Source organism: Argiope bruennichi, chromosome X1 (genome assembly GCF_947563725.1).
Source record: "Argiope bruennichi chromosome X1, qqArgBrue1.1, whole genome shotgun sequence".
NCBI classification, from domain to species: Eukaryota; Metazoa; Arthropoda; class Arachnida; order Araneae; family Araneidae; genus Argiope; species Argiope bruennichi.
The window spans coordinates 35580175-35605375 of NC_079162.1; the positions used below are offsets into that span (position 1 = coordinate 35580175).

The window sequence follows — 25201 nt, forward strand, 5'->3', positions numbered from 1 at the left end:
TCAGGACTTTGTGGTTCCTTGTTGATGGAAGGCAGCGATGAACATCCTATGTTCTATGCATTGGATGATACAAAACCAGATGGAAGCTATCCTGCAATCATCGGGTAAAATATTCACAGAATTTTATTACACTACAATTTTTTATTGTATTACAAATGTCATAAACTTATTTTCTCTTTTAATAAGTTTTTTTCTAATCTAATTGATGGGTGATACTTTCACGAATTTTACTATGTATAGGTTTCAAAATATGAAATATACATTGTAAAACAAATGTCACCAAATTTATATAAGGTTGAAGTGATTTCCCAATTTGTTTTATCATCATACTACATTTTGTACACACATGCAAAATTTACGCATATCTGTATTTACAAATATCTTCATTCCTTGAAAGTTTAAAAAGAATCTACTAACTGAATTTCAAAACTTTAGTTTGATTTAATAGATGCTATCTAATGTACTTCTATTATTTCCCCTTCTTATTTATTCATAAACCATAAAACTGCTTGGGATTTCAGGCATTCAAATAAAATAAATATAATTAATTTAATAAAATAAATGCCATTAATTTAATAAAAAAATACAATGCACATGGACATAAAATAACTTTGTCAATATAGGACCCCTTAGTGTTCTCAATGATCCACGAATGGGAATGAAGTGCGTTGATTTTTGTGTTTGAAGATGTCTTCTCGAGATTGAGTTGAGTTATAAAAAGCGAGTCATTACAGTTTCAGCCGTAGCATCAAAATTACTGAAGTTTCAATTGCTTCTACCTACTTTTATACATTTCTTAGTGATCGGAGTAGATGAAATATGAATAGCGTTTTAATGATACTTATAGCATGACAAATGTCGATGTAAAATACAAAAAAAAAAAAAAAAAAAAAGGAGAGAGAGAGATAATAACCAATGAAAAGAAATGAGCAAGTCGTTTGCTCAACTATAGTGAGTGATAACGGGCTAAAGTGTAAAAAATAACACTCTTTCTTCTCGCATTTTCTTGTTTGAAGAGTATGCTTCCATTAGAGCCCAGGAATGCGGTTATGATTTACTGCTAGGAAACTATAATGATGAGTTAGGCCATTTCTAAATTACAAAAAGAGATATTCCAGCTGACGTCATATGTATTCAAGATGGTGCCCTGCTTCTTGTGGGATTTTCTATCAAACATTTCTTAACATAGTAACTGATGAGGGATTTATTCCCTGCCATTTCATGTTGCCGTGATTATTGCTGGTCTTTGATTTTATCGAAGTATTTCTGGCCTGGAGATACCTAGAATCAAAGTGTACACAACCGCAAACTATATTTGAAGCCATAAGATATGAAATTCAACAGAATCATTTTGACGTGGTTTATTGTTTTTCACGATCTGGATAGCAGTGAACGAAAAAATCTTAATGTTCCTTTTCAAATAAGCAGGAATAAAATTTATATTCACTTTATCATGGTTCATATTTCTCACGATTTCCAATGTACGTACATAATGTCATCATGCAATGAAAAGTAGCATTTCTATAAAGGAATTGAAAGACTTTGCTTTCGTGTCGTTTCACTGACATTATTTTTTGTTTTCGTCTTTATCTTATCGCAGTGTTTGTACTACAAGCACAATTATAAAATTATCCATGTTTTTCTTATTGTATCATTAAATTAGCAATGCATAAAATAGCTTTCACTGGAGATATTAGAAATTTCACTTCTTACTCGAAACTGTAAAAGTTTGGTCTTTAATTTTAATATGATTCTCGAGTTATAAATTTAAACGAGCAATTCTTGTATATATATAAATTTATTTCGGGTATCTCGTAAACAGCTCTAACGATTGAATTCAAATTTTTTTATTTAGATAAGGTTTTGCTTTTTAAGTTTATCAATATAGGTGTCTTTCCTCAATAAACATGTTTTTGCACACACAATTTTTTTATAACTAATTATTAGAATAAGTATATTCAACTTCCGCTTCGAAGTGTGGGAAGTGCAATATGGTAATCACAACAACATGAATGATGCGTGTGTTGCGTTCGAGTCGCAGTTTTTGCATTATTTTTTACATATGCACTTACATTTAATATTTTTTCTAAGTTTATCTATATAGGTAAAACGAGATTTTACACAAAAAACGAGAACAAGATTTCACACAAAAAGTATTTTTTTAAATAACAAACTGTTAGTTATAAAAAAAGCCTTTTTCTATCTGCTCTCAAGTTGACAATGTCGTACAGCACCATCTCGGACCCGATTTCACCATGGTAAAATTTAGTATAAGTTCAAAAATATAAGTAATTCTATCATTACTTATATTTTAAAATTGTAAAATGAATATTGTAATATAGCAGATTGTTTCGCATATATAATATCTCTGATTGTAATATAGCAGATTTTTTTATTTAAATGACCCGTTCATATGTAGGTAAGACTGAAAAATATTCATATGTAATCAGTATGTGATTTGTATCTAAATAATTTCTCCGAAAAACAAATTACCTAGCGAAGCTCAGTCTTCCAGACATTATAATTAAAATTAATAAGTACCATATTTTCCATAAAACTTATCTTTTGTTCAATATGATAAAGTTTTTTACATAATTACCGTTTGAAATCTTATATATATGATTAAATCATTTAAAGACGATTTTTGCATATGTGCATGTATTGTAAAAATATCGAATCTTTTACAAACTAATGCAATAATGTACCTATTCCAAAAACCTCTATCTTTTTCAAATACTTACGCTGTACTGATATATTGATCCATAAAATCTACTTACAGATTCATCCTAGCGGATAAATGTCGTCGAATGTGCGTTTTAACTCCCGAAGAACGGAAAAATAGAATTGCCCGAAGCTTAGCAGAAGTTATTGGCAATTCTGAAGCTCTAAAGGTACTTCAAAAGAAATTTAAATGCCATTTCTCTTTATATTTTTAAAGCAAAACATTTTCTAATTTACAGGATAATTGAACTATATGCATGCCTAAAATTATACTCCCTATGCTATTTTGAGTCAAAAAAATACATTGCACTAGCAAAAGTCGTATTACCATAACGGAAATAAATACAAGTAGTTTTAATGCAAAAACTTGAAGCATATGGGATCGGCTGAAATAGATGATTTTGAAAGTCTTAACCAGTTAATGTAAGATCATTGTGATTTTTGCATGTTATTTGCAAATCAATGTTGTTAATAAAAGATTAATTTTGATTAAGTGAAAATGTTATTTCTGGTATATACGTTTCAGCAGCTATTCAATATCTAGGAGTGGATCGATTTGAAGCTATGCTGTTACATGCCCACGCGACGAGATATGTGCGCGAAGCTTATATCTAAGTTGGTATTTGAAGCAAACCCTAGTTTATATTTGAATGTTCATAGTGACTTACCAACTCTTTTTTCCTCTGGTTCGAACTTTAAATGACCATCGTTTATCAGATGAGCAAACATGCCTACTAAATTTCATTATCTAATATAACAAATTTACGTGTTGATTCTAAATTTTCCTCCAATATAAATTCACCCTAAAGTGTTGTCAGAATTATGACAACAGTATCATAAGACTAGGCTCTTCATCTAGGATCTGGTATTATTGACTTCATCAAGGCCATCCGAGATTTACATAGTCAAGAGCTCCTATCTAACATTATTAAAGAAATATAGAATATCGCTTTTTTTTTCTGGGGGAGGGGTTAGTTCACAGCAGCCATTCAGGGAAATATATCACTCATAACAATGTTTTAAAAATTATGTCTAGTTGATCCGTATTTAATCATCTTCCGATTCATTTTAGGCTATTAAAGCCTTTCTTGAAAGGACTATGAGTGACTTTTATTTCTTCTTGAAGGTGAGTCAAGAATCTGTCTTCGATGTATATGCCATCACCAATTCATCTCGCTAGCGAGATAAGAAATTATTTTCGCATAGTTTGAGGAAATGTAGGCCCGAATTTCATTGTAATTGACTGCTTTGAAACTGGTGATATTTGCCGAAAGAAATAAATAAAAGCATTGAGTAAATAATTATTTATTTAGTCATAATCAGTCATGCGCAACCTTAAGAGATCATCCAATCCTATATTAAGACTTCCCATCGTTTCGTGTTTCTTTTTTTATTTTATTATTTCTTTGTTTGTTAATATTGGGATCTCTCCACACGCAAATATTGTATATTTGTACGTTAAAATTTGTCGAAACAACAATCACCTTTTTTGCATACACAAAACATAAAATTTTAAGTTCATATTTTTTTTTAAATTTCAAAACACTGGTAAAGCCTTAATTTTAAACGTGTGTCGAATTTCACACAAGGTCTATGTCATTTCTGAAGTAGAAATTCGATTTTTGGCATTAGAATGTATTTGGCTCAGGAACTGTAACATATAACAATAACAAAAAATATTTTTTAGAAGTGATACCTCCTGTATTTTGTTATTGATATAATTTTAAAATACCACTCTTGACACTTTTTGTTTATGAATTAATTTTTAAGATTTCGAATTTTATTCACATGTTAAATTTTTTAACAAATGTATATTAACTCAAATGAATAACTAATGACCTAAAATTATTTTATTGGGTTATTTTATGCAATCATAGGATGAAAGCTCAAACGTTGAAAAAAATAATATTTTTAACATATTGTAAATGCTTTTACTTTCTATTTTTCATATAAACATGTCTCTAAAAGTCTGAGAAAATCTACATGCAAGTTATTCCATGTTGTGATTTCTCTGTGATATATAATTTTTTTAAATAATTGTAAAAATGCTGAAACTAAACGAGTTTTTTTTTCTTTCAGCCCATTCACTACGAAGAAAAAAATTGGATGGATGAACAATATTCTGGTGGCTGTTACACTGCCATGTATCCACCTGGATTTTTCACTAGATACGGAAGGTAACTCTTTATGAGAGGAAATAAAATTAGCTATCCAATAATTTTACTATGCTAAGTATACAAATTAAAATAGCTGCATTTTAGAAGAAAGCAACACGTCTTTCTATCTACTCGTCGTATAGTCAAATGAAGATAGAACGTTGATTAGATGATAGAACGGTGAAAGCTAAAGGGTTATATCCTTATACTTAATCAAATAGTTCCAAATATGACCACATTTTCAAAAGGAATATATTCATTTAAGCAGAAATACGTTCTGTAACTGGTTACCTATATTGTGTATAATAAAATTCTATATTTAAAGCTAAAATTCATAAATTTTTATGGAACCTTAAAACACATAATTTAATTTTTCCTTAAAATGCATGGAAAGACAAAATACTTTATAAACCTGTATATAGGGCCTTATTACGTACTTCTATAAATAATCGCAATATGATTCGGAAAAAAATTATTATATTATTTCGACATTATAAACTAACAATCGGTAATCAATGAACAGGCAAAAAAATTCTAAGAAAAATAATGAGATAAATAAAATTTTTAAATTTTCATTGATTCTATACGGAGCGAAACGATAAATATCAGTATTTTATATATATAAATAAAATCACAAAGCAATAATAAATTTCAAAAATTTGCAATCGTTGAAGCTTTTTTGAAAATTGAATAAATGCCTATGAAATATTTCTCTCTCATTTTCATGCATTGTAAAGGAATGGCATTTTAATTAGTGTACAATAATAGGATAAGTAGAAGGTCAATCTTTCTTCTACATATATGAAAGAGTTCTGACAAACTACCATAGTATGTCACATCACATTTTTATGAATTAGTATGTAAAAATCATATATGGTGATTATTTTCTTATAAGAACTTTGGATCGAAAAATTAGTGAATGAAAACGTATCATTTCCTAAAATAAACAGTCTACAGTTGTTTCTTACAAGTTACTCTTTTTAATGTGTTTATTTATGTTTTTTAAGTTATGTGATATTTTAAAATGATTGATAAAGTCTATTATAGTACGCTTTTAAGGTTTTTATAAGTGATGCAAATGCTATATGTTAAAGTTCTTGCTAATATACGAGGGCTGCTCAAGAAAAAATGATCGTAATTTTTTTAGAAGTGTTTAAAACATAAAGAAATATTAAATAAATATTACATGTGTGAAGGAATAAGTGAAGAATAGATACCCCATATTTCATGGTTTGACTTAACTACTATGGCTTTGGCAGTCGGTCAAGTACTCATTGTTTCACTTTCACCAATGACAAAAATGGATGCGAAACTCGACAAATACATTGGAATTTTATTTTTGATTTATAAAATCATCAGATGAAGTTTATGTGAGGCTGCAGGGTGTTTATTGGGAGTCTTCCTTTCCTATAGCACAGCTAGAATGTACATTAAATCATGTTTTTTTCCTTGCCTTACATTGCTAAACTCTTTGTAAAAAGCAGCTATTTTAGGCTGCTTTTAGATCTTTATAAATTTCTTTGCACGGCATTAGCACTTAGAAAATCCACTTATTTTCGTCAATTAGAAAAAAAAATAGCTTTATCTGCTCTACTAAATTTCTTTATATTTAATTTAATGAAATGTTTTATTTGCTATACTTTCTTGATTTTTATCATCATGCTTCAAATGTCGTGTCTGTCAATATTGTTTCATCAGTAATTTTTTTTAATTTCTTTCTAAAAGCCTCGTATAATGCTCTACCTTATAGTGAACATTTCTAATTTCATGCAAAAATAAATTGACCTAATATGTCACGTAAAACAGAATTGGTGGATTGGAAGTTCGTGACTCATTTCCACCAGATTTACTCTCACATATTCATTGTGAATGTAAATCTGGTGCACATTAAACTTGTATTCAAGTGTGATGTTTATGTTTGAAAAAAAACCTCAAGCCCAAGTGACGTTGCCTTCTTCTGACCACGCAAAATAGTCTAAATATACCTTTAAAACAGGACCCTATTGCAATTAAATTAATACTATACGAAGGATTTCAGCAGGTTTTAAAATTCATCGATCTATTGAAGAAGAATTATATATATAAATGCTTCGTTATCGGTATTTAAATGGAATCTGTTTTGTTTTTTTATTGCAGAGCGTTGCGAACTCCAATCGATAGATTGTATTTTGCGGGTACTGAAACAGCAGTGAAATGGTCTGGATACATGGAAGGAGCTATAGAAGCCGGAGAAAGAGCTGCTCGTGAAATACTCTATGCAATGGGGAAAATCACTAGAGATCAAATTTGGCTGAAAGAACCACCCTCTCAGGTATGCAAGGAAACATGTTTTATTGGTAAACTGCCTTTGTGAATTAATGTTTTGTGAAATATTTCTTAACCCTCTCATTCCTAAGATCTTTCGAGTTTAGTACCTCATAATACTTGAAGGTTATTAATAAAATCCCCAACCTCCACAAAAACCGCAATAACTGCCTACGTTCTTAAGGGATTGATATACAAAAGAGGGCCATGCTTAGATAATGACTACTAAGTAAATATATGCTCGGACAACATTTGAGAGTTCTTTGATCTTCAAACCATCTGGGCGAGCATCTCTAACGAACAAAGTATGCGTCATGCGCATTTAGTCAATCACACTTAACTAAAGAGACTTACAGAATAGTAAAAGTAACGGATACGGATAAGGAAAAAGGTTTAAATATATCTATTACCAACTTTCTTCATTTATCTATACTTATAATAAAGCTCAATGTGTGTGTGTGTTGGCGCTGTACAGGCCAGACCGTTTGCCCTGCAGCTACCAAATTTGGTACATGTATACCTTGGAGGTTGGGAATGTGCACCTGGGGTTCCATTTTTCGAATTTTTAATTAGAATTTTAATTATTAATTAAAAACTAACTTTCCCGCCAAAAAAATCTTCCATTTTCCCCACCGCCAAATGAGTAAGGCTTCAGTTTTTTTTCTCCCAACAGTAATGAGGCTAGGGTTAATATTTTTCGGCAGATTATTTCAAATGATTCTGTTTATTATCTTAATGTTTGATGCATTTAAAATTAAACATTGTTAATTAATCGATCTTTCAGATTCATTCTGAAGTACTTTTGAATTAAAATAAAACAGAATAAAGGAAATTAAAAATTTCTAATCCGCATAGCGTTACCCCAACTAGTGTAGAAAAAATCACGTATTTGCGTTACGTAACTGGCGTGGAAAATTCACGCATGCGCATTGTGTTCTGAATTCCGCATTGTGTTGACAATTATTATCAACAGATGCGGACTGGATTTAAATTATTTTTAGGTTCGTTGTATGCTTTTGTAATTAAAATGTATTTATGTTAGTTATATATTTTTTGTATATGCTTATAGTTTTAAGTACATCGTTTTTTTAAGTAGTTTTTTAAAACCTGTTTTCAACCGTTTATTTTAAATGATTCGTTTTATTTTCTTAGTGTTTGATTCATTTAAAATAAAACATTGTTAATTAATCGATCTGTTCATGATGAATCTAAGAAAATTTTGTTGACAAATTCTTGAGATATTACATAAATTAAAAAAGATTCTTTAGTGCCCATAAAGTTTAAACGCTGAGTGACTCTATTTTCAGTAATCAGATTATAAAAAAAATGCTTTGTTTCAGTAAAACATATTATTATATTAATTGAAGATTAATTCTTTCCACTTTAATTTAAAGCATAAATTCTAAGGGTGCTAACAGAAAATTAGAGAGATACATATTACGTTATAACTGAAGGCCTTTATAATATTATGAATGAATTATATGACAATCAAAATTTGAAGTTTTAAAATATTTTGATGAAGAAGCTATTAAAGTAGGAATTGCAAAAAATATTTTATTATTAAAATTTTAACGAACATTAAGATTGGTGAACCGGCTGGTCGCCAAAGGCGGCTAGTCACTAATAAAACAGAAGGTAACAAAATTTAAATAAAAGTTATGGCAGTAAAAACGCATTAAATTATTTCTGTTGTACACAACTATGCTTCTTTTCAAAACAGAAAACTGGCAGCACTTCAGTTGCAGGTTCTTTGAACTCCTAAGATAAAGTCAACTTTAGTTTCATAATCATCTTTCTCTATTATCATTATTTTACATTCGACGTTATTTACCATTTTTCCTTGCAGTAATATTTAAACGTACTGTCACATGCTTTTTCTGTCACATGGTTTCATATTGACATTTCAATCAGTTTGATTGCGTTTTACAGTAGTTACAGCTTAATCTGATAATTTCGGGAATTAAAAATTTTGATAAGATTAACCTACTGATAACAATAACGGAATTTGGTAAAATCATCTATATTTTCATCACATCAAGGGAGAAGATCAAAAGACTTTTCATAGAGTTATCTATAATTTATTTTTTAAATAACAAAGTCCATAACGGCAATTACTCCTCACTTATATACTATTCGTAGTATTGTTGTTTAAAATTTTTTATGTATTTTTTTTTAAATTTTAAAATTAACGATGCTGTAAATAACAAGAGCTTGAGTCATCTTGGGGGTTTTCTGGTGGGTGTTCTCCAACACATCCATCCACTTCGGAATCATCAACGTTTACTAATTAGTTTATTTCCTAAAAACTAATGGCTTTTTAAAATTTCACAAAGAAGATACTCTTTTTTCAGCTGCGATGCAGCTTTGTGTTGACTCATTTTATTTAAACTTTCATGCCTGTTAACAATCTCTATTTCGTCTTTAATATTCAGTTCTTTTTTTTATCTATTTTACTTTCGTAATTCAATGGACAGTGTTGCTATCCTTTCAAATTAATCCAGATCGCTCTAGTACAGATAAAAGATTATGAATACTTTTCATGGGTAAATGATTCTCAGATATTTCTTTACAAATGGAGTGAAAAGTTTTAATTCAAAGCTGATAACATTGAACAATATAATAATCACATTAAACGAATATTTTTATATATACGTGAATATGTCGGCTCGAGACCAAAGGAATTCGATAATATTAAGCAAATGATAATGCTTTGAGTGATCACATTTTGTATATATTGTCGGCTCGGGACCAAAACAATTCGATAATATTAAGCAAATGATAATGCTTTCCGAGATCACATTTTGTATATATTGCCGGCTCGGTACCAAAGGAATTCGATAATATTAAGCAAATGATAATATTTTCCGTGATCACATTTATCGATGTTCATTGTACAACATATGGTGACTTCACATATTGCATTAAACTGCCTATTTTAACCTAAATAAATAAAAATCTTAACTGAAATAAATGCCTAAATACAGCCAGCTTAAAATTATTAAATTTAGTTGACGCAATATAACAAATGTAAATGCCTTTTGCAAAATTATTACACTCTAACCTGAAATTATATTAGCTTACGCAAATATATACGCATATAATCCTAAAATATGAGAACTACAAGGGGTGTTCAAACAAAAAGGTACGAAACGTCGTAACAACATAACCGTTAACATATTTGCCTATGCCGCTATGGGAGAACGTAACAACACATCTAGGGATACGATTGGAGTCTCCGGCGTAGATCGGAGCATACGCGGGAGCCTGTATACTCAGGATATAGCAGAGGCTCTTATAAAGAGCACTGTCCAATTGACGTGGCAGTGCAAGTGAAGACAGGATGGCGTTCACATTTCAAAATTCGATGATTGAGAAGCAGCGCGGTGTTATCCGATTTCTGACAGCGGAAGGTGTTACACCGGCCGCTATTCATAGCCGGATGGCCACTCTATACGGGGAAGACTGTGTGTCAGACAAGTCAGTGAAAAAATGGAGTGCCCGTTTTCATGCAGGCCTTGAGAGTTTGGTTGATGATCCGAGACCAGATCAGGCAAACACAGCCATCACGCCGATCTCATCGACAAGGTGGACGACCTAATGAGAAGTGATCGGCGTGTCACATTGCGAATGTTGGCGGTGAAGGTGGGTGTCAGCGTTGGAACAGTGTGGACAAATTTTCAAGACAAATTGCGTTATCAGAAGATGTGCGCCCAGTGGGTTCCGAAACAGCTGATCGACCAGCACAAGGAACTGCGTATGGGGCTAACATTTCAACATCTGATGCGGTATCATGAAGACCCCGTTTTCCTGAAGCGGATCGTTACAGGTGATGAGAGCTGGTACCATCACTACGGGCCAGAGACAAAGCGGGACAGCATGCATTGGAAGCATACGTCGTCACCTCCCCCTAAAAAGTCCAAAGCCGTGGCATCAGCAGGCAAGGTGTTGCTCACCGTCTTTTTCGACATCCAAGGTCCGCCACTTGTTGAATTTCTCGTGCACAGAAGAACCATTGACTGCTAGTGTACTGTTAGACATTCCGGAGACTACGCAGGTCCATCAAGAACAAAAAACGGGGCTACTCACGGAGGATGTGGATCTGTTTCATGATAACGCGCGGTCACACGTCACCAGGGTCACAGACGCGGAACTGGCCAAGTTCAAGTGGGAGCAGCTCGACCATCCGCCCTACAGCCCGGACATGTCTCCCTGCGATTTTCATCAGTTGGTCCCCTGAAAAAAACATGTGAAAGGGAAGCGCTTCAACTCGGGCGGCGAACTAAAGGACGCTCTGAAGGACTGAGTCTCGTCATGGCTACAGGAATTCTGGGAACGTGGAATCCTTCGGCTCGTTAATCAGTGGGATCATTGTGCCTAGGTCTATGGTGTATACTTTGAATAAAGTCTTCATTTATACCCACAGTGTCATTTCGTACATTTTCATTTGAACAAACACCCTTTGTAATATAGAAATTTAAGGAGTTTCGAATACGTTGATTTGGGTTATTTTTTTGATCAAGAAAATACTTTGCATTTTTCTGTCATAGCATTGATAACATTGGACATCGTGAAGAGAAAACACGACCGCTCCATAGCGGATATACTGGAAATTGTTAACGAATTGAGTCAGACAGCCTTCAAACAATACAAACCAAGTAGTTACAGCAAATATTTCTGGCTCAGTTTATAGTTTTGTTTTGGTCATGGTTATAAATATCTATCTCTATATGTCAAATAAAATATGTTTATTGATTTTAAGCAGACAGACTGAAATAAAAGAAAGGATTGTTTTATGTGAATGTTGTCTTTTGAAAGAAAATTAAGAACCACATTCAATCAAAATAAGTCTCTTCCTCTAGTTATTCATTTCCAGGTGAAATCCACGCAATAAATGGAATTATGTAACCGAAGTCTCTTATTCCGTCTATTTTTTAAATCCTTAAAAAATACACAGTTTCCAGCTTGAATGTTAAAGCTGTTTCTTTGTTATTTTTTTCTATTTCGAAGATTTGGTAAAAAGAAATATTGTAAGTTGCAAGAATGCTTAGAATCGTTACTTACAACTGCATTTGCCTTTTAAAATTTTAATAGACTGGAGTTTCTTGGAAATTGAAAGTGGTGTTTTTATTTACTGGGGTTTTCCTAATTTTTATCATTTTATAAAGAATTTCAAACTTTCTTAAATTTCAAAATCTATTTCTCATTCACCTATGAATTAAAAATCTGTTGTTTGTATCCCATTTTGATAACATGACCAAATATCTCCAAGGGCATAGTCCTATTTTTCTTCTCCTATATCCATATTTGGTCAGAAAAAGTGAAACAAAGGTACTTATTAATTGCCGTCTAGACTCTCCCCATAATCGACAGTCTTCCTTGTGATGTCATAAGATTATAAGATTTACTTAGCAGTTTGGGCCTTGGTGGCCCAATGATTAGGTACTGGTTTTGGAACTAGAGAAGTTCATATTCGAATCTTGATACCACCAAACGTTTACCACCTATACGGACATGATTCTGTTAGATCTGATTTCGAAAGTCTTAGGTTCTCACTCTGGAGCGGTATGGAAATTTGGTGAAAGGAGAGAGGCGCTTCAAGTTTATGAAGTCTATCCCAAGATAGATCTGTCGTCATTTCAAAACGGGATTGTAATCTAACTAAATTAAACTAATTAAATTAGTTACTAGGGATTGTACCGGTTTACATTCTCTGTTAAAATAAATTTTATTTAGTAATTTTAAATCATTTATAAATTGAAAAGAAACTTCAAAATATAAGCAAATTTTAATTTTGATGAGCGTTTTTGAAACTGTTTGTGGTTTATCACTAAATAAGTACAACTGCTTGACAAGAATATTTTTAATTGAAATCAATTTCCTTACTAACTTCGAGTGTCGGTTCACTTGTTCGAAATCTAAGTTTTCTATGAAATAGAAATGGCCAGCTTGCAGTGATTTTTATAATTCCTTCTTTACGCAGTTTTCTAGTTCGAAACAGTAATAATTTAATTCTAAACATATTAGTGACAGAATTGTATGAGAAATAATTTAAAATTAACATTAACTGAAACGAAATATAATTCATTTCCCATGTGTATGGGAAGTTTACAAATTTCACGTTTTTTTATTACAAAATATTTTAAAAGCATTTAGAATTATTTTGCACAAAAGATAGCGATATTTTGCTTACTTCGCGCAAAGCGACTTACTACATAATATTATTAATCTGAGAATAAAGCTTGAAGTTTATAGACAAGATGACTACTTATGTATTGTTGAAGATGTTCATCGTAGAATCATGTAAGCTTCAACACAGTGAAAATGGAAGGGAACTCGTATGCATTGTTGTACAAAGTAAGATCAATAATAATAAAGTTCCCATCTTCGAAAACGAACGCCGAGAAAGGTTTCAAAAATGAAATCTGAAGAAGTTTAAATTATGCGATAAAAATAGAGTGCCGCAGTTATACATAGCATAATTTATGCACCAAAAATTATTTTTCTTGGAACCAAGAAAATTTTTACAACAAAAGTACATCAGTGTTCAGAGTAAGGGTGATATTTCAGAAATAGTTATAAATCATTTTTTTTTCCTTTTTCATAATTGATTTTTTACTCTATGCATTTTGCAGGATGTTGTTGCCAAACCTTTTCACCCAACATTTGCAGAAAAATATACACCATCTGTGCCAGGATTCCTCAAGATAGTTGCTGCGTCTTCTGTCGTAGGAGCCGTGGCTTTATATTCCATGAGAAATCCCTTAAAAGGCTGTGAAAGATTCCTCCGACGATGAAGATTGACTTCGGAGTTCTTGGAAATACTCAAGCATCATGAATAATAGATTTTTCATAAATTTTGATTAAAATAATTATAAATTTAATTTCTAGTGTCTATCAAACCCGTTGTTATCAAAGTACAATGAAGTCAAAAAATATCTTCAGGAATATTGGAAACTGAATTCACTTTTCTAATAATTTGATTCAGATATTATTCAATGCGTAACTAAAGTTTAAAAAATATTTTTCATATGGTAATAAAGATGTCACAAAATTAATTTGAAATCCGTTTTCTTTCAGGGAGGCAACTGCAAGTTAAGAAGTTGTTGAAATAGAGTCAGGCACACATCACATCACATAACAACTATAAATGCGTATGTTATCTAGTATGCAACTGAAAATATTGCATGCTGTATGGGAATGCCACATATATCTTTTCTATAACCTATTCCTGTTCTATAACCTGTATTTTCTATAACTTTTCTTTTAACCTATCTCTCTTTAGGTAAAATTTTCAATGAATACTACAGTTTATACGATGGGTTGCTCTTGAATTGTGTCACGGAACCATGACCTAATTTCATCAATATTTTTACGTAAAAGTTTTACATGATATAAACAGTTTTATATCTTTTCACAAATTATTTATTTTTTATAATCTAAATTTTTTTTCTATATCATACCTCGAATCTCAAATTGCAATATTCTTAAGGGCAGGTTGATTTAATCTGAACGAAATATATGTTTGTCTGCAAGTTTTCATTTAGATAATTGGTGTAAAATATTACATAATGTTTAAAACTAAAAGATAAAAGTTCCTGAATAATACATACTGAAAACCATCAAAAATGTTAAATGTAAAATGACTGCTTATTATTTCTGTTTTGAAATCGATCACTCTTTGTCCCATGCCATTGCCCAACTTCCGTCAGGCAATAGACTGTTCAACTTCATAGTCATTGTACTCAGTGGCCTCGTCAAATTGACAGTATTATTTTTAAGTTATATAAGTGAAGTGTTATAATGTCTTTACCCTTGATACTTAACCTATACAAAATTTGAAACAAGTCCACTATAACGCGTTATATGAAGGAATGACTGAAGTCAAATTACATTTTTATACATAGAAGGTAGATTTTATTTTTCCCAATTTACTTTTATTTAGTTTATTCCGTGAATGATTTCTTTAAATAATGTTTTGCTTAAAGAATCGTCCCACTGTTTTAATTAAGATTTCTTGAGTAGAACTATTTAAAAAGTATCTTTAAAACCAAATTTTGATATTTTCAAAAGTTTTTTTTTTCATTTAGAAACAAGCTTATGAAAGTATTTATTTTTTATAATTTCAGAAAATCTCAAATGTGTGAATTTATTTTGACTTTGATGCTTTAGTCTGGGTTACTTTGCACCAATTTTCAATAAATCCTATTTTCTGAAAATTAATTTCAAGAAAACGTATATGCACGTATTTCTCTTAAAAGAGGGTTTATCTAGTTTTTTTTCCCCTTGGGTGCTTTTACATTTCTGTAAAAGCACGAAGTTCGAAATTTTTCAGCAAAATTTCTTTATGGGGGGGGGATTAATTATTTTTTTCAGTACATTTCAATAGCATATTCATTATCAGACATTGTTAAACAAATCAAATGGGAATATATAAAACAAATCAATGAAATCAAATAATTTTTGGAAAAATACGATATTGATTGAGCTGATATATATTTATTTCCATGAAAATTTATTGACAGGATTTATCTACAAGATTGCACGCATAGATATAAAAATGCTTGAGTTGTAAAAATACTTGATATTACATTGATGGTCATCAAATGCTTTTTAACAATAAGTAAAATAATTTAATTTTTAATAATTTTTATAATTTTAATAACTATTTTATGTTTTCGAATAATATTATTTTCAAAACCCTGAATTTTTCAACCCATTTTTTATTACAGATACATTTATGTTTTGGACCTATAAAAGTTTATCGTATATAAATCAATTCTAAACATCATATAACCTTTTTTATTATTTTCCAAGGAATTCTAAAATAAATTTTTTGCTAGAACTCTCGTTTCTGAGAAGAGCACTGAAATATAACTATTACAAAAATACTACGATAACACAAATTCATTCCATTTTTCAAGGACAAATAAATATTTATTCTATGCTACTTTGGGGCTAATACTTTTTAACTTAATAAGTATCTTGTAATCTTGCAACATCATAAAAAAGCAATATAATAAAAATTATAAGAAACCTTTGATCTAGTTGGAACACTCATAAGAATAAGGCATTGAGTGCTCACTATAAGCAGATTATCATATATTCACTTTAATATCGGAATGTGTTACGGCATAGCTTTAAATCTTACCAATATTTACTTTCAATAGACATAGCTTTAAATCACCAATATTTACTTTCATATATATGATCTATACAAAGAGGAAGTATAATAATCATCAAAGCATCCGAATGCGAGATATTGGCGAATTTTTATGTTTCAGACATCTTTGAACTCAAAAATAACATTCTTGGAATTATGTCTGCCAGTCTTGAAGACGAAACCTCAAAAAGACTTTAAGCTAGAAGGAGGAATTTTGGTATAATGGTATACCCAATTTGAAAATTTCTATCAAATTTCAAAAGAAATCCATTACCGAAGAAGTCTATCTGTTCAATTGTCTGAATAGAATACGATAACTATCAAACGAAAAGAGCAAGATGGATCAAATTAGGTACATAGATTCATCATCTAAATTATAAATCAGATGTTGATTCATGTTCGTCACGGAATTGACCCACTGTTGATCTGTATTTCTGTATGCATGTAAACGTGATCACTGAAAAACGTAATGACTTAAATAAAGGAAATTTAGGTTTTAGGAAATTTAGGAAATTTATGATTACAAGTGAAGATCTATGCCATAATTTGATTTCAATCGATCAGAAAAAAAAGTGCCAAACTATGCATTCGGAGTTCTGGTGCTTATGTAATAAATGCATCTCAGCGATTAATCGCCTGAGATTGCACACTAATGGGTTTTTTAGTAGCTATTATTCGGCAATGGCATGCGATTAATAATAGTCATTTATTAGAAAGCAGACGATAAAGTGGCGGGGAGACCATTGCCGTCAGTTTACATTTGTACCTAAAATCTGATATTGAAGCATAGATAAGCTAGAGCTATTATTCGGAAATCACGTAAAATGCTAATTATCTGAAAAGTATAAATTATCTGAGTATTGGTTGAAAAGTGATTTCCATCTTGTGACACTTTTCCGGAAAGATCTCATTAGTTATATTCTTGTCATTTCTTTTTCATTCTCATAGCTATAACTCTCATAGGAGGAAATTGCAGGGGTGAATGAAATGTTCTTTTTCCTAACATATCCTAATAAATGGAATCTGCCGTCGCATTCCAGTTTGATGAATGGATTTTTTTAAAGAAAGATTATGTTCTCTTATATAAGGTTCTATCATAATTTCTTTGTGTTATAAAATTGTTGACAAAATTTCTGTTTTTTTGCTAAACATTATATTGTTTACCAATGTTATCATTGTTCTTTTATCTCAGGTCTTATCCTAATATTTTAATGTCTCGTTTCCCAATTGTCTAGTTGTGGGGAAATTTTATATTTAGAGTTGAATATCATATCTATTCTCTTTGCGTCTTTTATAATCTGTGTAATTCGTATTGTTTTTTATCGTCTCTGCCGTATCTAATCTGGATATAAAGAGGCTTATTTAGGAATTTCAACACATCAAATCGTTTATAATACACGTGTATGCAAATTGAATCATTGGCCTTAAAGAATGTAGGTAAAAAAATACTGAAAAATCATATTTCGTTATGAAAAGAAACCAGTGCACACATGTTTCACACACTTTATCACTATCTTTGTTCATTGTTTAATCTTATGGACATTCAAGGAGCACTTTTGTGAAGGATCTTGAATGAAAAGGGATAAAAAAATTAAATAAATTGTTATCTACTGAAGAATTATTAGTAAGATTATTATTATTTGCAAATTTACTTAAAATTTAATTTTCTAATATTTCAATATATCGGTAGAATAATGATTAGGAAAAGATTCTGGAGAACCGGAAGTTGCTTATTTGATTTTACAGCCTTGAAACGAGATCAGAAAACTGTGATAATAATTGAACCCCTTCTTTATTATTGTATGTCATATAAGCCGAAGATCATTTGACCTCGATAAACTTAGCACTGACAACGGCGAATACGGCGAAATCAAGTGTTGAATCTGCTATCGTCTGTTGGACTTTACAAACAGGCCAGTCAATCCCCACTGATTTACGATTCCTGCACAGAAATATCAAACGAAATTAGCATTTTAGGAAGAATCTAACAAGATCAGGTGGAATATATATATATGCTTATTTTTAAATTTAGAAGGGTTTGTTACAAATTTAGATGGAAGCAGTGCTTTTAGAATTGCAAAATTATTCAATACATAAAAATTGTTTTAACACACATTTGTCAAGTAATATATAAATTAGATTCATAACTCATCAATCATAATGATTTGAATGAAGTTTGGTACTCATACATATTGTTGTTCACATTTAGTGGTTGCCAGTTGCAACTTTGCCATAATAAAGAAGAAAAACTTGAGGAATTTAATATTTAAGGTATCCCATATAAAATGTTAATTGAGAATTTTTTTTTTTCAATTACCACTACGTTTCGCTCGATCAAAGAAGAGCCCATTTAATCAATTCATGCCTTTTGAATCATTATTTTATATTATTTAATGCTTTCCATTCATATACTGCTGTTCTTTAATTCGAAGATTATGACTATTTGTACTGAAGAGAAAATAATGAAATGAAATGACAATATGAAATTTTTAAAACTAGCTACAATTTTTTTGTGCTTTGGCGAATTTTACATATTTAGATAAAAGTAACGAAAATATAAAGTAAGGCAAAAGATCAAAAGCATTTTAACGTATGATAAAAGGTCAAAGACATTTTAAAGTGTTATCAAAGGTCAAATTCGTATTATTCAAATTGGATGAAAGGACATTTAGTAGAAAACAAGTAGTTGATTTCAGCTGAATGCAGATAAGGATATTATTGAATCATTGTGCAGATACAGAAGAAAAGTAGCTCTACTCTGTTATTTAAGAAAGCCATAAAAGCCAAAGAATTTGCATATCTAAAATCCGTGAAAGTAATATTGTAAATAATAATAAAAAAATTAAAGTTTGCACTCAAGAAAAAAGATGAAAAAGAATTTTAGACCTGTCTCAAGGGCTCAGTTTTATAAACTAACTATTTTATAAACCGACATAAATTATTTTGTACCAAGCACAGAAACAAATCATGTTACAATTTATGAAAACAGCACTTCATTGCTTTATTATTTACACATTCAATTGCTTGTTCAAAGTTTAGGTTGTATATTTATCTTACCCTGCTTTAACAAACAAAAACAGCTATGAGGTATCGATTTACAACTTCAAAATAAGCAATCTTAAGTGGATAAAATAAAATTTTTGATTTCTTGTTATAAAGGACCATAATCTATAATATAATGACATTATATTATCAAAAAATAGAGTGGAAATCCCTAAAAGCAAATTAGAGTCAACATCTCAAAAATGTTTCCAAATAATTATATTTTCATTGTCTATGAAGTTACGGGGTTAAAATTCATGAAATTTTGTTGATAAAAAGAATGTCTGAATATGATAGAATGAATTGGATAGGAAGATTGAAGTATTTTTCTTTTAGAAATTTAATTTTAAAAATTTATTTAAAACAAACATTCTCGATTTTTCTGAATCATTTTAGCATATGTCTTTGTTGAAAGAGATAGCTTTTTGGCTGGCTTTTTAAAATATTTTAATCTATTTAAACACGGAATTTCTGTGCTGAGACTTCTTTCTTTTATTGATCTGAATTTTTTAATAGTGGAAGTTGATTTTAGTGCTGAGAAAAAAGATGAAATAGACTTACTTTCTTTTGTAGTGAAACTATAGTATTTTTTGAAATAATAAAATATAAATCTGTTTCTTTCTGCGCTCTTTGTCCAATAATAAAAAGAATGAAAATAATTGTTGTATTAGGATTGAATAAAATATTAACATTTTGAAATAACCTTTCCCTCATTCCGATACTCATAAGACAAATTTGTAAAAATGATAAATGATAATGAATTAAAACAAGCGTAAATGATGAAAACGTAAAATGAATGATGTAAAATGTGAATAAATTACGTGATCGAGTCAAGTCACCTGACAAACCTAATTGCAGATCTACCCATGCGTCTACCATGGATCTACCCAAAATAAAATGATTGTTAGTATTTTAAATAATAATTTTACGCATATCATATATCATACTGATAAATTTTCAGAGTTTCATTTTCATGTATGAGATTTGTGTGCTTCGTAGCACTTATGTATTAACTGTAGGTTATTGGCGAGCAGTAGTTTCTTGCTAAAGATTGATTTTAATTGTGAATCTAGCTTGCGATTTTAGGCGACATTTTAGATGATTAATCTCTAATATAAAGTTAATAGACAAATACCAGAAAAATTGACAAATACCAGAAGTTAATAGACAAATACCAGCAATAATTTTGACAAAGAACTACGATTGTAGTCACGTACCATATCTGAGTTATTTAAGTAATTATGTTTTGGAGCGTTATCGCATTTACATGGCAGAGGAAATAGAGACCGATAGACGATCATCCTTTGGACAAATTTGGTTAAAATATGATAAAAATCTTCAGCTTAGATGTTAAAATTATGAACCAAATTTCATTTACCTAACGTGTTTTGAATAATCAGGTTTACATGCATATAAATGTACAAACATACAGACGGTCAACCCATTGAAAGATTTTGTTCAAAATTTGATACGGACCTAGAATGCAGATGTTAAACCTATGCACCCTATTTCATTTATCTAGACTTTTGCGTTTTGTAATAATTGTGTTCGCTTGCATTTGGAAAGCCAGACCAACAGATTTCCTCTGAATGTATTTCGTTCAAAATCTAGATATCTAGAAATTTAATGTAAAGACCATATACCAAATTCTATCTTTTTCATTCAAAGCAATTTTTATCTATTGTGCTCATATAGACAGACATACAGACATAATCCCAAAAATATGTAAAACATAGATTCGTCAAAATCTCAAATTCTGATGTTTTTACGATTGCAATACTTTCTCTTTGTAAACTTCATATACGAAAAAGTAAAAAGGAAAAACACTTCTTTAAATATTGTTTAAATATAATATCATATTTTAAATTAAACTCTACAGACAAAAAGAATTGTTGCAAAAAATAATGATAGTAAAAATAATAATCACAAATGAAATAAAAAAGATAAAAATATAGCTCTTATATTGTTGCTGTTAGGCATGTAACAGCAAATATAGTTCCATCCGCATTTTTCATAAAGAGGATTTATCAGTTGAAAACTACAAAAATAATACAGAATCCAATGAAACTTTTACAGATATAAACAACTGTGATTTAAAAAGTTCCATTATTGCTAAAGAAGAGACTGAGAAAATTAAAAAAAAAAATTGTTAAAAAGAATCAGAAATGTTTTTAACTGGAATTTTGGTTGTGGCTGCTATTGTATCTAATGAAAAATTAGGATTTAAGAGAGCTGATCAATGGATAAGTAGTTTCACCATATTATCAAAGCGATATCATGAAGACAAGGTAAACATTTTGCGTTTCAATACATTGTTTAATTCTTAATAAAAAGGAACAAGCAAATGTCTCCCTCCATTTATATCTCAGATATTTATAACTTATTATAAAAGAACTATTGTAGAGCGAATCTTGTCATTTTGAACTATAGTCAGAGACCAAGGCAGCACCTAATCCAAACTTTCACGTTACGTCAATAGTAGGACAAGTTCACGTACTTAGCCTACGACTACTGACTAATAAACCGGTGATTAAATTTCACAGCTGAAACTTTATCTTATCTTATTGGGCTTGACCCCAGGGGGCACCTCGAAAAGAGGATGAGATGATTCCGGTATCATGGTTAGATCTAGCCACCCTGGTGGATACATAAATAGGTGGGGGAACTGGCTCCTCCCATCGATGACGGGACGTACTTCCTTCGGGAAGGGTTGTACCGTGGCCGGTGATGACCCTTGGGACTCAACCACAGTTCCCGCCGATGTTGCTGTTGCGGTGGTTCGGTCATTCACTTTTTTTTATCCGTCTGCCTTCGGGTGGGTCGGAGAGTCAGTGATATGACTTATCTTACTGGGCTATATATTCTGTAAATGCACTCGTTTTATCTATCCGTGCAATTCTTGATAAGATTGTGGATGTTCTGAACAATTGCATAATCTAATTCAACTTTGCTGTGACTGAGTAGCAATCTGATTTTTATTTCTTAAATTAATTTTTTTAAAAAGAATCGAACGCATTAATTTTATACTCCAGAAAAAAAATGCTCAAAAAGCCTTAAGAATTTATTCATACTTATTATTTCTGCAATTGATTTATTGATTACAGAATTCAATAAATTTATCTTAATTTTTTCATTATGAGTGTTCACTTAAGAATTTAATCATGCTTATTATTTATGTTTATTTTTAATATAAGTCTAATCCAAATTGAGGCTTATTACTAAAAATTACTAATGAAACACAACGTTAGGAGAATTTACTCTTCGACTATTTATATTTATTGTATCTCTTTCTATGCAAAGTGAAATATTTTAAATTATCATTTTTAGGGAAAAAATCCCTCTTCCTTAAAAAAGAAAAAGAAAAGAAAGTGCTTTATTTTCAAACATTCTTTCCACAACATTATATGACTTGTTTCGTGCTTGTAAAAATGGATATTTGTAATCAATTCTTCCCTTTTTGAGTTATCATAGTTCGGTCATTTTGTATAATTGAATATAACCTATTACATCATAATATTTTCCAGAACTTAATGTGCTAATTTTAAAGAAATTTTGAATTCATATCAGATCTATTAGAGAATTTGAGAGAATTTTGAGATCAGGTGCCATCTATTAGAGAATTTGAGAAAAAAATGAATATAATATTTCATAAATTTTAAAATAATGAGTTATGAAAGATATTAGACTAAACAGCAAAAATTAGTGAAAAAATATATCTTTTAAGCGCGTTTTTTGTTAATGTCAAAAATAGTTTTTTTTAAAATAAAAATGTGGGCTTCAAAACCAATTAGTAAAACTTTGAGATGCTAAAAATTATTATAAAATAATTAAGTTACGATTCATATTGAATGAAAGAAATTTCCAAAACATTCATTAAAGATTAAATTGTATTGCAAACATGAAAAAAATATACAAAATTCCTGACGCTTTTAAATTTTTATTTCAGTTCAATATTTTTGATAAAAAGAAACAATTTTTTCTATTTAATAATATTAACTTAAAATTTCTTCTTTTTTTAAATTTAAGTTGTCTTTAAAATTTTTTCATTTTGATTATCTTTAAAATTATGGAATAATGAGGAACTATTTTTAAGTTAAATAAAAAACAAGTATGCGTTTTGTATGCCATACTTGAAATTATTTCATTTTTTAAAATTTGAAATACATTGCTAAATAGATTATTCGATGTAATAAAAAATTATTTTATCGTTAATATGTCATGTGATATGTTTTCTTTATCTATTTGGTTATCTGTTTCAATTTATTTTGATTTTTCACTTAAATTTTCACTTTGATAGCCAATGATGCTTTGCCGAATCTCAGCAGTTTTTATGTCATTTCAGATGCTTCAAAAAATCAAAACATCACTTGAACATTATGTTATCTTTGTTTACAGATACTCATAAAATCATATCTAATGCATAAGTGCTCCTATATCAATTCTTCGACTTTAAATTCTTTTTTCAAAAGAACAAAGAGGGAAAAAAATCAGCTTTGCACAGTTTTTAATATAATTTTGTTTAGTTGTAGTAACGTTCTGTTTAGAAGCAATATTAGGTCTATTATGTGAAGAGTCTCGTAATTTTGAACTACAATAAAATGACGAGGACGACACCTGAGCTGGCACCTCCAACTGCGAATTTCTGCATCTTATTTCATTCCAATTTGAAATCTCCATTTATAAAGCAATAAATATATTCAAGACAAGCAAGCGCAAGATAATAAGAATAAGAAACTCATAAAAAAATAATTTTGGTAAACTAAAAGGTGAAATAGATTATTTTTATCAAAAATACGGAAATCAAAACAAAGCAGCAAGATCGTGAGGTGCTGAAAACAATGTTATAAGGAAAGTAAGTCATAATGAATACTGTAGGGAGAAAATTTCCTTAACATACCTTAATATATGCAATAAAAGGGATAAAAATCCCAATTTATTTTGAGTATTTTCATTAGTCCTTCAAACTTTTACGAAATTAGAACAAAACAGTAAAATCGCGAAGTGCTGAAAACAAGGCTACAAGGAAAATAAGTCACAATGAGTGTTGCAAGAAAGAAATATTCGCAATAACCTTATGTTATAAATAGGATTACATTGCAATTTATTGAAATTATTTTGATCAATTCCTCAAACACTTGCGATTATACTTAACATTTTTGATAAAAAAAAATTATTTTCAGTTCCTTAGTACACTAAAAGTTCACAAATCATTTATGAATTTCACTTTTATATACATACATATATATATATATCACTATAAATTTGAGGTGCAACTTTTTTTTTCTTTTCTGATAAGCACTTTTTTCAAGTATTAAACCAGCGGGAGTGGTCTTCCCAAAACTTTCTCGCATACTCTTTATTAAAACCTTTTTTTTCTCTCCCTCCGCACAAAACTATGTGCCTTGAGTAAGAAAGCTTATATCGTGCATAGCATTGGCGAACAATAGTTACGAAATATAGATTTTTCTTCTGACTATAGCATTTTTACTGAATCGATCGTGCGAATATGTATTTTGGGGGCCTTTGTTCCAATCGATGGAAACCATAATTAGACACGGCACTTCAGTTATAGTTCACAAGATCGCATAGCGATTTTCATTGATTTCAGTTATTGCGTTTACATGCATACGAAAATACAGACAGACAATCAGTCAACCTTTGAAAGATTTAATTCAAAATTTTATAAGAATCTACATTTTAAATTCAAAACTTATGTGCCAAATTTTACCCGTCTAGCTTTTTACGTTTTGTAGCTATCGAATCACTTGTAATCCAACAGCCGGAAAGATAGACGTCTGAATAGATTTCTTTCAAAATT

At 30.2% G+C, this 25201-nt stretch overlaps 1 protein-coding gene across 1 annotated transcript in view; it reads left to right on the plus strand.

The window, feature by feature from the left end:
• Positions 1–14236, plus strand: part of LOC129959088 (amine oxidase [flavin-containing] B-like) — a 50554-nt gene extending 36318 nt beyond the window's left edge. The window contains exons 10-14 of the mRNA XM_056071895.1: positions 5–104; positions 2780–2891; positions 4801–4898; positions 7014–7188; positions 13814–14236. Of these exons, the coding sequence (XP_055927870.1) occupies positions 5–104; positions 2780–2891; positions 4801–4898; positions 7014–7188; positions 13814–13975 (647 nt within the window). The 3' untranslated portion in view covers positions 13976–14236. The remainder of the gene's footprint in view (positions 1–4; positions 105–2779; positions 2892–4800; positions 4899–7013; positions 7189–13813) is intronic.
• Positions 14237–25201: the final 10965 nt, after the last annotated feature.